The 13706-nt window shown below is 31.8% G+C and overlaps 1 protein-coding gene across 1 annotated transcript; it reads left to right on the top strand.

Annotated features, from left to right (window-relative positions):
• Positions 1 to 5620: 5620 nt before the first annotated feature.
• On the top strand, positions 5621 to 12332 carry LOC133306285 (uncharacterized). Its single transcript, XM_061506581.1, has 10 exons — positions 5621 to 5935; positions 6036 to 6079; positions 6282 to 6402; positions 6563 to 6689; positions 7427 to 8031; positions 8529 to 8811; positions 8897 to 9173; positions 9767 to 9928; positions 10852 to 11316; positions 11672 to 12332. The coding sequence occupies exons 1-10, from the start codon at positions 5758 to 5760 to the stop codon at positions 11963 to 11965; spliced, it is 2556 nt and encodes an 851-aa protein (XP_061362565.1). The 5' UTR covers positions 5621 to 5757; the 3' UTR covers positions 11966 to 12332.
• The last annotated feature ends 1374 nt before the right edge of the window (positions 12333 to 13706 follow it).

Raw genomic sequence — 13706 nt, 5'->3', positions numbered from 1 at the left:
TATACGTAATAAGTATCAATCATTATTGTGCATTAATATATTATTGTGGGTTCCACATCTGTAATGGACATTATTCGTATGACTCCTATGACCATTTGAACCTCACTTTGATCATTCAATGAATAGATACCATCTTATCCATTTCTCTTTCCGTTGATATATAATATAACAAGTGTGTTTTCTTTTCTTTTTTAAATTAAGATATGTCACAAGTTTAATCACAAGGAAAAAAATTTCAACCACCATATTAGGATTGACAATTGTGACCCATCCAAATAATCTAAGAAATAAAATTTATTCCTAATTCAAATTTTATGTTTCTTTTACCGGCGTCTAATAATATATTTTAAAATTTGATAATTTTGTGAAGGTGTAGCCTGGTAAACATGGGCAATTTTGAAAAGCTCCCTTTTGATAGTTGCTCCATATAGTTAATATTTATCATTTTGGGTTTTTTTATAGGGAATAATCCGTTTACAATTTTTTTTTATAAATTTTTACAAATTAAACTACTTTCAGAAAAACATAATGTAACCTAGTGTTTTTCTAAGAAAACATAATGTAGTTTGTAAACAAAAAATTTATAAATATAATTCTCTCTTTTTTTATATGTGCATTACTTTCATAATTTCGATCAGATGTGGTGAAGGGTAGAAATTTTCTTAAGAATAATTGAACTTATAATTTTAGAATTTAAATAATCACTTTTAACCTCGGCGACCGATATCTATTAAATTTATTTGAATTTAAGTACATTAACAAAGTGTCACTTTTAGTGTGACAAGCTACTTGTATTTATCTTGCACGGATTGCATTGAAAATTTAAAGATTTTTATTATTGAATTAATTTTATAAAAATCTAAAATGTCACTACATTCATCTTAATAAAAAAATTAAAGTTGTAATATAAAATGGTAAATTTAATGTTTGTTTTTGTTTTTAAAAGGATATTTAAATGGAAAAAATGTTTAAAAGCATATATTTAATAGTTTTATCGTTTTTGCATCAACTTGAAGGTTGAGGGGATTAACGAAGGATGTTTTGATAAAATTTCTATAACAAAAAATAAATCAAAATTGTTAAAACACCCTCTATTAATTTCTTTAAGCCCTGGGATACCAACAAAAAAAAATTTCTTTAACCCCAAAATGACGTAATTTTGGATTGATGAAGATAAATTTATATAAACCATATATAATAATACATTAGTATTTAAATAATTACTTTTTTAGTATTTAAATTTATCTCTATTTTCATCAATCTGACAATTACAATTATGGCTGCAAATTTTACCTTCAATAAAACAAAATAACAAAACTTATGTTCTACTTAATGCATATAGTCAAATTAAACGTAATAACTGGTGTAAAGAATCATACAATGCTTAAAAATATTGTATCGTCTTCTTCTCATTTTCACATGCATGCTTAAAATCTGAAAAAAAATTGCGCACACACTTTTTAGTTTTGACACACAATGTAACATGATTTGACCAAAAGATATGATATTATGTCTATATTTTTTTATGTCTACTTTACTTATTTATTTTCAACACCGTTAGAATCTTAAAAGAAGAAAGAAAAAATAAATGTTAGTTAAAATTATAATATGACGGTATTAGAAATAAGTACTTAAAATAAACATAAAAAATAGGTATAATATCATTTCTCTTTAACCAAATATGTCTAAACTCACAAATGAGAAAATTAGACATGCGATGGGAACAAATATAGCTCACAAGTTACTTTACAAGACAAATGATCTTATACTTTCATTCTCATTTTCAAAATCCTATTTCGCATATACACTTATTCATAATTTATATAAATTTGCTTGATAATTCAATAAATAATATAGACGCATAGATATCAACGGCTAATACGAGGAGCAAGATTTCTTATCTAAAATTGAGTTTGTAGTGGATTAATTTATGTTTGAAAACTTTTATATAAAAGCAATTTTGACAGACCGTTATTTGAATAGTATTGATTAAATTATTTTTTACGCATAAATATAAAAAGATATGAATTTATTTTAAAAAATCCAAATATTTTTCAGTTTTCATAAATATATTTAGGGTTCGCTTTTTCTACAGTCAATGTAGATAACTTATCTACATTGAGTCTAAAACGACGTCGTTTTGAGGCGGAAATCAAAGTATTTTTGTAATTATAATTTATTTCAAGGTTATAATAATCTTTTTTATTATACTTTTTTAAATTTTCAACCCAAAACGATGTCGTTTTGGGAGCGAATGTAGATAACTTATCTACATTTCCTTTAGAAATATTAAAGCCATACATTTATGTATAGTTTTTTAAGTTATAAATTATATTTTAAAATTAACTTATTAAGATTTTTTTTTTCATAGCCCGCAATAATTACATAAAAGAAAGACACGATTTTTTTTTAATAAGGTCACTTTTTATCCTCCAATGTAATAATAAAAAGTAATTACAATCGAGTGAACCCATAATTATAGCTGTAGACAACAACTAGTTAGATGATCAAATTACAATAATTCTTCATTAGATTTTTAGCTATCTAGAGCTATAAAATGTTGGGCTTTATTAATCTCATGTTATAGGAGAGTAGTTCTCTCCTACTATAGAAACAATCATGGATGAGGTTCACTCACTTATAAAAAATAAAAAAATAAAAATTAAACTACACATAAATCAATGGGTATGTAAAAAAAAGAGATATTATCTTATGTTGCATAAAAATAATATTTCCCTAAAATGTTAGTAAAGTAAAATACAGTATTGTTATCGACTGATATAAGAGACCCAAGAATGAAAGAGAAAACTAAGGAAGTGATTCTTAAATGATATAATCCTAGTACAACAACAATTAACCTAGAATTGGGCCCCTAAAAAGTCACTAAAAGTCATCATTTCACTATTTATAGGTAAATTCTATAAATAAGAGATAAAATCTATAGGTATGAGACTTAAGGGGTGTATTGGATTATAATTTTAAAAGATTTTTTTGAAATAAAAAATCTTATAGATTTTTAAAACTATTTAGAATTTGAGGGATTTTAAAGACTTTTTTAAAATATTTTTTTTACAATCAAGATTTCATAAGATTAAATTTTAAAGGATTTTAATAGAATTTATAAGATTTGAAAGGACAGTATGAATTTATAAGATTTTAAAAAATCTTACGAATTTTTAACAAACATTCAAAATTACAAGAGTCAATAAAAAAAATAACAAAGAAATGCAATGATATTAATAAAAAAAAGCAAAACCTAATATAACTTTCTCAATCAGTAAAACATAATATAATTTTTAACAAACATTTAAAATTACTAAGCAACAACTCTCCACATATCTAAAGCTATACTAGTCCTCCGCACATTAGCATTTTCTCATTCATGCTCTTGGGTTTGATCAATGGGTTGAGAATTATCTTCATCATTTGGTATCAGAGCTATGCATATATGATTATAAAATCCAATTTTTTTATTTATTAAAATAATTATAAATTTGCATATAGAACCTAAAGTTCATAATAAAATTTTGTTTGAATTTTTTTACAATTGATCTTGGAAACCTTGGGGGATTTTGTTATACGTGATGAGAGTTTTCTAACCATTTATATCATATGCATGTTTTCATTAAGTATTCTAAGAAAATTTCGAGTGTAAATTTCTAGATTTTATTACATAAAAGTTTAGAAAAAAATTCAAATTATTTTCAATCGATATTTATATTCATTGACTTTTTTCAATCGATATTTATAATCGAATACCACATGACTTTTTTCAATCCTCTAAAATCTTAATTGAATACCAAATGATTTTTTTGTCCGAAATTAATTCATTAAAATTCTTTGAAATCTCAATCCAATACGCACCTTACTCCATCATTATCTTCGGTAACTCTGCACACAACACAATCCCTTTGACTATGTTGTTACCTTTGTGCACAATGATATTTGGCTATGCCATTACACAATGATTTGCGTACCTCAAATATATCTCTTTCCTATATACCACATGAGAGAACTCTAAATCCAAGATCAATTCCCTAATCTTTGACTAGACACTTTTATGAGTTTATCCTTAGTATAGAACAATGGTCAAATAACAAATCGTTTGATGAGAAAAATTTTAATGGTCCATTTGTGGAAATGTGAAATTTTGTCTTCCACTTTACTTATTTCTTTTATTAGAAATACTACTCTTATTTTACAAGAGATAGTTATCTCATGTTCTCTCACTTCAAAAATTGCACCCCAATTTTTTATTTTTTGTTAGTGGGCCCCACTTGAATTCTCTCTATAGCATGAAAGAACTACTTTCATAAACATGAGAGTAATATTTTCCTTCTTTTATTTATATTTTCATTCATGTCTCAAATTTTCCAAAAGGAATATCCAATTGTTGGTATTCCTTAGTCACTGAAATTTTTTTCGAAAATTGATATGATTGTAAGAATGGAATCGGTCGAGAATTCATATAATTACTTAAAAAAAAATCAATCAAATGAAATTTTGTTAAAAGAATGGAATACAATGTCTATTATCGTTTCTCAATTTTGACACCATAAATAAAGACGACAAAACGGACCAATCCGCGCTTAACCCACCAAAAATACGGGGGGTTGACCCGCCGTTTGATGGTAGGTTGGAAATGTTAACCCACTCGTTTTGAGATGGGTTGGCGGGTTAACATGTTAAAAAATACAAAATAATAATAAATTATATTTTATTAATTTTATAATATTACTTATTTTAATTTCACATTCCTCTTAGTTTTTTTTCCAAATCTCAAGACTAAATATAAGCTAATATTCTGCCAGACATTTTTTATGACCTTATTTTTGTCTCCATATATGGATAATCTTTTTCATAAATAAAGTTTTTCTTTTTTAATTTTTCTAAAGGTGGAGAAATGTTATACTTACTATCTTTTTTGCTTACTACTAAATCTTAACCGTTGATTTTCGTCAATCTAACAGTTGTAATTTATTGAAATTTAATAATTAATTAATAATGTGACCCAATAAATTATAACCGTCAGACGGAAATCAACGATTAAGATTTAATAGTAAAAGGTAATAAGAAAAAAAGATAATAAGTATAACTCCCCCTTAAAGAAGTACTAATATAAAAAAAATTTAATAACAAATAAAATATTACCTAATAGCAAAAAAAACTGCCCCAGCGGAACGGGTTGAGATGAATTTATGAGTTAAAATGTATAACCCAACTCACCTTATTTTAGGCTCACGAGTTTACTCATGAATTCAATCCATATTGTCACCTGTAATCCTACAAACTAACTTATTTTTCGTATTTTTATTTGGTTTCTCTAAATTCAATGGAAAATCATCAAAATCTTCAATAGTACAAAGTACAAACTATAGTCGTATTAAATAAACTGATTGTATTTTATTTAGAATAAACACAAATATTGATCCTCTCAGAAAATATGCTTGAAAAATAAAAAGACATTGTGGTCACCACACTAATTAATCAATGTTGAAGAGAATGAAATCATTGATGATAATGATACTGATGAAGATTATAAGAATAATTGATGGTTTTTTTTCAAAAAACAAAAAAGTAAAAACAAAAAACAAAAAAAAATTCAGAACGGTGAGAGTGAGAGAGTGAAAAGGAAAAGTGGGGGGTTTTGTTTCACTTTCTTTCCGTTTGGGTGCAAATCGAGAGAGAGAGAGAGAGCATAGATATTTTGATCGTGTTGGTTGTTATTGCGGCGGAACCCTAGCGAGAGTGAGGAGGATGAGTGGCAAAGGCGGTGGCGGTGGGGGCCACAAGTCGGCGATTCCGGCGGCGAGTCGGAAGATGGTTCAGAGTCTGAAGGAGATAGTGAGCAACATCCCTGATCACGAGATCTACGCCACTCTCAAAGACTGTAACATGGACCCTAACGAAGCTGTTAGTCGCCTTCTCTCTCAAGGTCAAGCTCTTAGGGCATCAATTCAATATCAATTTATTTTTTTCAATGTTCCAACTCATGCATACGTATCTAATCTTAATCTTTATTTTTCATTCTCTAGATCCTTTTCATGAGGTTAAGAGCAAACGTGAAAAGAAAAAAGAGGTGAGTTTTTATTTATTTTTATTTTTATTATTAACTAACTTCTTTACAGTTCCTTTTTTTGTAGATGAATCTATAAGCTTATTTTTAAGATGCATATCATGAAGACCTCACTGCTTTAGTTTAGTTTATCTATTTGTTTCTGCTCACTGCCCAGCTTTTTTTTTTTTTGGATATGTTTCATTTGATTTGATTGCTTCTTCAGAATAAGGACACAACAGATTTGAGGCCTCGTGGGACAAACAATACATCGAGTCGTGGTGGTGGTAGAGCTGGCACTGATCGCTATGTTGGGCGTGCGGGTGCAACTCAATTCAGTGGTAGTGGTATGTGGTTGATGGATGTTATTTTTGAATAGTGTCTTAAATTACATGCTTTTAGTCTAATGTTGTTTTGGACTTCATCAAGTTTACCTTATCTGTTTCTGTTATTATTATTATTATTATTATTTTTACTTTAATTTTCTCTCCGATTTTTGGAGGTCAGATTCTGGTCTCCTGCAGGGAAAACCTTTATTCAAGAAGGAGAATGGAATGCCTGCTTATGAAGGCTCTATGTATTCTTCGTCTAGTGTGTTGGAGAATAATGTGAACAGGCAACGATCATCCTACAGGTTTCTCTTCCTTTACGATTGGAGTATAGTTAAAGGAATTGTGATGGTTATGACTTGTTTGTGAATTAGGTCTAGTTATTGTAGAGAAACTAAATCTGGCCACTTTTATATAGCATGAAATTCAATTGTATTCACTTACCAGCTGACACTATTGAAAATGGTTCCTCCAATTTATCTAAAAAGCAATTAGGTTGTCAAAGCATTCTACTTTTCAATATAGATTCACTTTTATTCTTTTATCAAACAGAAGGTGCATTCTGTGCCATTTATTCTCTGGATTACTTTCTGGTTCTACTTTATCTCTTGTGGCATGAATTTTATAACCGAGGAATCGTCCATCTTGGTCCTCCGAAGATATGCGAGACATCAAATGATCACATGAGTCCTCTATCTATAAATATATTAAGTTATTCCTCTAAAGATACATGTGACATCAAATCAGGCTTTCAATGTCTCATTTTTGCCATCAAGTTGGTTCGTGGAGGATGAAACTGATGACGTTACTTATCATTTAAGGACCACTTTGATGTCGCTAAGAAATGGAAGACCAGTATAATGTTGCATATTTCTCGAAGAGGCCAAAATTAGTGTTTACTCATTAGTTTTTTTTTTTTTTTTTTTTTTTTTAAATAAAACAAAATAAAATGAACTTGTGTCTGTAAGCACTTGGATACCAAACACAGTATCAATATGTAAGCCAAGATAGTGCGTCTCACAAATGCTCAAAACTGTTGCAGTGATTCTGTTGGTGTCTGTGATGGACTATCTTCATCATCACAGCATGGTGGATTGCAATCTGCATGGATGGTGAACCCGGGTCAAGTATCAATGGCTGATATTGTCAAGATGGGTAGGCCACAGACCAAGGCATCCATGCCTAACTCTTCTGTCCACAGTGGTAATCATCAGAATGTTTTTGCACCCCCAGCAGCTTCACATCACAATTCGCATTCATTGCAAGATCATGTTTCCATGGTGCCAGAGACAAATAATGATCAAGGCTTTGCTATCAACCCCAATGTCCAACAGGACGATGAGTGGCCTTCTATTGAGCATCAACCAGCTGTTTGTGTATCCTCTGTTGTTGATGGCCATCCAAATTCTGAGTACTATTCAAACTCATCTAACTTTGGTGAAGCTAGTCGACAGCTGAAGACACACGGAAATGAATTTTTAGCCGAAGATGGTGCTGTTGAGAATCCAGACAATGTTGGATCTGCTTCTGTACCTGCAAAAAGTATATCTGAGGATATTCCTGAAAGTGCACCTGTTTTTGATGGTAGCTTGTACAAGGACATAAATTCCTACCATCCTCATAGACATTCTTTTGATAATAATGAAGGTGACTACTGACTAGGATGCTTGTGTCTTTATTTGTATTGAACACATATGTCTTCCATAAAATTTGTTTAACTATCATGTAATTAGAGTGATGCTACCACCATATAAATTTGCTTTGAAATTTCTTAGGTTTCATGTTTTATGTCTGCTGTCTGCGTAATTGATCTTGTAAATATACGTGCATGTTAGATTTGGCTAGAAAATCTTAGTCATAGAAATAGCGTAAGATATTGATTTGATATCTCCCTTTGACGAGTCAATCTGATGGTTTCATTATTATTATCATTGTTATTATTGACTCTTTTTTTCTTTTTCATCCAGCATAACGTGAATGGTTTAAAAGGCATTATTGTAATGTATCATGTGTCTGTGTATGGTCTCTACTGGTTTAGGAAGCATTATTGTAATACCATTATTTGAAACTCATGACTACATTAGACTTGTGCCGACATACACGTATGGTATCTAAGCTTTAATTTATTAACATCTTCGTTTCAGCTGAAGATGGTGTTTCATCAGTGGCTACAAACTTAGAGAAGCTAAATTTACACCAAGAGGATCAAGGGACAGAAACAGAGGAGGACAATCCTTCTGTGGTGATTCCAAATCACCTACAGCTTCATACTTCAGAATGCTTAAATCTGAGCTTTGGAAGTTTTGGATCTGCAAACAATGCTTCCCTTTCTGTATCTGGGCCATATGCCTCTAGGCCCTTAAAAAATAACTTGGAGGACACATCTGGAGCAACTGATGTTTCAACAATTGGGTCCTCAGACGCTAGGTACGTTTTAAGATAATAGTATACTTTGCTTCAATATTCTGGTCGTTGCTAGTTTACTTAGGTATGTGTTTAATTTTTATTGCAGAAATCCTGAATATTATGGGGATGAGCATCTTACTACTACTTCGGATGGGAATTTGGCTCACATAACTGGTGTGGATGCTGGGACTTACGATTCTTCCATTTCAAAACCAGAGGCTTTAAAATCTGAAGCCCCTGAAACTGCCCAGGAAAATCAATATCCATTTCCTTCATCTTCGCATGAGTTTACTTATGAAAATGCCCAACAACCAGATGTTACATATCCTCATTCACAGACAAGCTCGCAGATCCAGAACCTGTCTCCTTTCTCTAGTGTAATGGTAATGCATAGAGTTGTTAGATTTTGGATGTGCAATATACAATATATTTCAAGGTTGTGTCTTATTTTGGGTCTTTAATTAATTAGAGTTGGATCTAAAATTATCTAATTAGAGATCTTGTAATGTTAAAACTTGGGGATGGTCGGTGCTGTGATGCTATCCATTACTTAGAGAGTGAAAAAAAAAACTTGGCAGTAGAGTAGTGGCTTATTGTCAAAATTACTTTAAATTTTGTATGACCAATTTTAAATTATATTCTGAGATGGCATTTAGAATTTGGACATAAATATATCCTTTTGGATGTTTCATTCTTCTTGTTGCGATGATGTGTGAGCTTTTATCATAGGTATTTGAGCTGAGTGCAAAATTTCACTGCTCAGTTGCTTTACTAAATGAACTTATATGACATGAACCCTACCCTCATTATAATGTAATATTTATTTTTTTCATAAACTATATTATGGTGCGAAGTGCAGACTGTTCATTGCTTTAGTGTAGTAATAACAACTGATATTACTTTAGTAGCTTTTATCTTCTAATATTGATATTATATATTAATTCTACTGTCTACATCTATCTGTGATGTTTTTTAGCAGGCATATACTAATTCTTTGCCCAATGCTCTGTTGGCTTCAACGGTTCAAACAGCAAGGGAGGATATCCCATACTCACCCTTCCCTGCTACACAATCAATGCCTGCGAAATATAGCAACATTGCATCTTCAATTGGTGTTCCCACTATAAACATGTCAGAGGTGCACTTCTGCTCTAGCTTATTTAAGTTTTTCTACATACAGGCTTTTGAAAGAGGTTGAGTAATAAATAAAGCCTATTATTATGGCTTACAGAGTATTCGATTATTCTAAGCCCAAAAAATGTTTATTGGAATTCATGTGGACATTATATTTAAGGGGTGCAGTTGTATACTGATAAATTCTGGTTAGCAATAATAAGCATTAAGATAATCACATCTGTTAAGGAAATGCAAATTTCTCGCCAGATATTATGTTATAGTTTTATGTTGTGTTCTGTGTGTATTGCTTACCAACTGTTCACTTGACTACCATGTGACATTAGTTAAAGTCCTGACTGACTTCCAGTGGTCCACTCAAATCAGAAGATGATAAAATGGCTCAATCACTTGGTGTTCATGAACAGCTGTCTAAAAAGAAAAAGGCAATTTTCATGTTTTGGTTTTAAACAACTTGAGTGATTACTGATTAGTGCCTCCATATGAGCTGATCTTTCGGCAGTCAGTGTGTTTTCTTTGTATGACATTATGACGTTTATATTAAATTAGCAATTTAAGAGGACTTATTAGATGAGATAAGTGTTTGGATTTTCATGCCTAGGTGTCAGAATCATTTGTGTCTTGTAGTCATAAGTACTTTTAGGGTGGTGGATATTAAAAAAGAAAGAAAAAGGATTGTACGAGTATCGGTATTGAATAGATATGGAAAATCCATTGTTTACTTTTTTTACCCTATTTAAGGGTATATTAAACTGAGTCTAAGAAATAATCTTAGTGGAGGTCATGGGTGCATTTTGTATTAACATTGTTTGCTAATGATCACTTTGGCTTAGTTAAATGTTATATTTGTATCTTGAATTTAATGTTTTAGTAAGATGGAGAATGTAGGAATTCAGTCTTTTGATAATTTTCTTTGTCAACATGCAGGCTCTAAGAGCAAATAGCATTTCTATGCCTCAACCTAATCCACAAGCTCTGCCTGGTGCCGCCAGTGTTGCCACTGGACCTGCACTTCCTCAACACCTTGCTGTGCATCCCTACTCCCAGCCTACTCTTCCTCTGGGACATTTTGCTAACATGATTAGTTATCCATTCTTGCCTCAGAGCTATACCTACATGCCATCAGCGTTTCAGCAATCTTTTGCTGGAAATAGCACATACCACCAATCTCTGGCAGCAGTTCTTCCACAATATAAAAATAGCATTTCTGTCAGTAGCTTGCCGCAGTCTGCTGCTATTGCATCTGGATATGGTTTTGGAAGTTCCACCAGCATTCCTGGAGGAAATTATCCTTTGAATCCACCTGCTGCCCCTACTAGTACAACCATTGGATATGATGATATTATAAACTCCCAGTACAAGGAAAACAATCATATGATTTCACTACAGCAGGTAGAAAGATCTTCATCTTAAAATATTTTACCTCTAATTGTTTTTCACTTTCCTGTTACAATTTATTCTGTTGGGAGTTTAGCCAATTTGTTATCATTAGTGCAGCCATCGTTTTATATCAAAGTGAAGTTATCTGTTATTTTTTTATATTTAAAGGCATGTAAACAAAAGGGTTTTATTTTAAGATGTGGGGGTCATTTTGTTGTCAACAATTTTCTCCATTTTTTTGTTGTGAGGGGGTGGGTGGCAAGGGGTAAGGAAAAGATAACAGTAGAGAGTCGGGCCTCCTCTTATGGTTTAATTATATTGAAGAATGAAATGGCTGATTTTGTGTTTTCTTGTTTTCTTCTGTCAGAATGAGAATTCTCCCATGTGGGTTCATGGGCCTGGCTCTCGAACAATGTCTGCGGTTCCTCCCAGCACTTATTACAGTTTTCAGGGACAGAATCAGCAACAACCAGGTGGATTTCGGCAAAGTCAGCAGCAGCCTTCACAGCATTTTGGAGCCCTTGGGTACCCTAATTTCTACCATTCTCAGACTGGGATTTCTCTGGAACATCAGCAGCAGAACCCAAGGGAAGCATCCCTCGCTGGTTCCCAAAACCAACCACCTAAGCAGTCCCAACAAATATGGCAAAACAGCTACTAATCCTAATCACCTCCCAGTTTTTAAGGGTCTTGATGTGAGTTTGAAAGTGACCAATCAGAGGCATTTCCTCGGCCTAATAATTATATGTACCATTGTTTGGTCTGAATAGACCGTATATGGCCGCTGCCCTGTGCGACGAAGTTGTATTCTACATAATTATGCTCGTAACGTTTAACGTAGGTACTAAGTGTGCTAATTTGGTGTTCTTCGTGCTATATACATTTTTTCCCCTTTTCTTTTCCTTTACATTCTTCTCATCTGGTTATAGTGGAAGTTTCTTCGATGGTACATCCTCTAAGCTGTCTTAGATTTCGCTCCTTTTATGTTTGCTCTTTTTTATATGCGTTTGTCATAAATTGTCCTTCAACTAAGCATTTACCATTATCCGTTTGAGTATTAATCAGTTAATAATGTGATGACCCTTTTCATGTAACTAACTGCATGATGTGGTTTTGTGCCTTTTGTTACAAGTTAGAACGATGATGAGTTTTAATTGTTTCAGGGTTTGGCTGGGTGTGAAATGTCATCAGCATTGTTTAGTACTGGTAGGACAACTGACAACAAAGGAAATGTTAATGAACTTTGCATTTTACTGTTTTTGCTAGGATTCCCATTTCTTATGTAACAAACATAAACCCCTTTCTAATGGGTGGGTGAAGTGAATCGTTACCTCAACCATTAATTCCTCTGATGTTTTCTTCTGTTTGAGATATAAATATTAAGGTTTTCAAGGTGTTCCCCTAATTTAACGAGCTCATGTGATGCTAGAAGCTATTGGTCAAGGCGAATGAATGGTGTGGATTATTATACTCTACAAGCCGAGTCCCCATCTTGAATACAATGGCTATTATATTCATTTTCCATGAACTATGAAATGTTGTTGAAGAAGGTTATTAGCGCAAGCACCAACCATGACAGAAAATCTATTTAAGACATACAAAGAAACGGCGAAGAAAAATGTAAGTACCTTTCATTATATAGAAAAAGGCGTGAGCAAAATAAGTTAAATAAGAATGTTTAATGTTTTGACTTATGATGGCAAAATATGTTTGTGCGATCTTCTGGAATTAGTTCAAAGGCTTTGATTAAAAAAGAGAAAGAAATTTCACTTGCTTAGTTAATAAGAAAAATAAGCAGAAAAGGTAACTCAAAAAATAAATTTTTAATTTTTCTCTCTCTCAAGTTTTTTCTTTTCAAATTTTAAAATTTTCATTTCTCAGGTTGATCTCTCCTCTCTTCCAAATAAAGAAGGTAAATATTAAGCTGGGTTATGAGACACATTATAGAAGAAGAATGCGTAGATGGGCCTTGAAAGACTGCTACATTACAATGGACATTATTGTTTTTTTTTTTTTTTTTTACCAACTATAATTATCTTTTTAGAAAAGTATCTGTCTACACATTTTTTGTATTACAAATTACACTATCTTCTTCTTAGAAAAGATAGTGTAACTGTAACCTAGTGTTCTCCCGGAAGAAGATAGTGTAATTTGTAAATAAATTTTTTTGAAAATATAACTTGTCCCTGTTTTTTTTAAGACAAATAGCCTCTAATATCGGAAATTAATCATAATTAAAGTTATTCCTCCCCCTCATGTATTTGGTGAGAATATCTTTTATTCTAGTTAACATGGGTTGCCAATTGAGCTACGGGCTATTATTGGTGCAGTCTAGTCAATGTTTTGGTGTTCCACCAATTTCTACTCTAATCCTGGAACGTGCTTTCATTGGCTAATTCATT

Source organism: Gastrolobium bilobum, unplaced genomic scaffold (genome assembly GCF_033153095.1).
Source record: "Gastrolobium bilobum isolate Gb01-03AN ecotype WA unplaced genomic scaffold, APGP_CSIRO_Gbil_v1 utg168, whole genome shotgun sequence".
Classification (NCBI taxonomy): domain Eukaryota; kingdom Viridiplantae; phylum Streptophyta; class Magnoliopsida; order Fabales; family Fabaceae; genus Gastrolobium; species Gastrolobium bilobum.
This window is presented reverse-complemented; position numbering and strand designations above follow the sequence as displayed.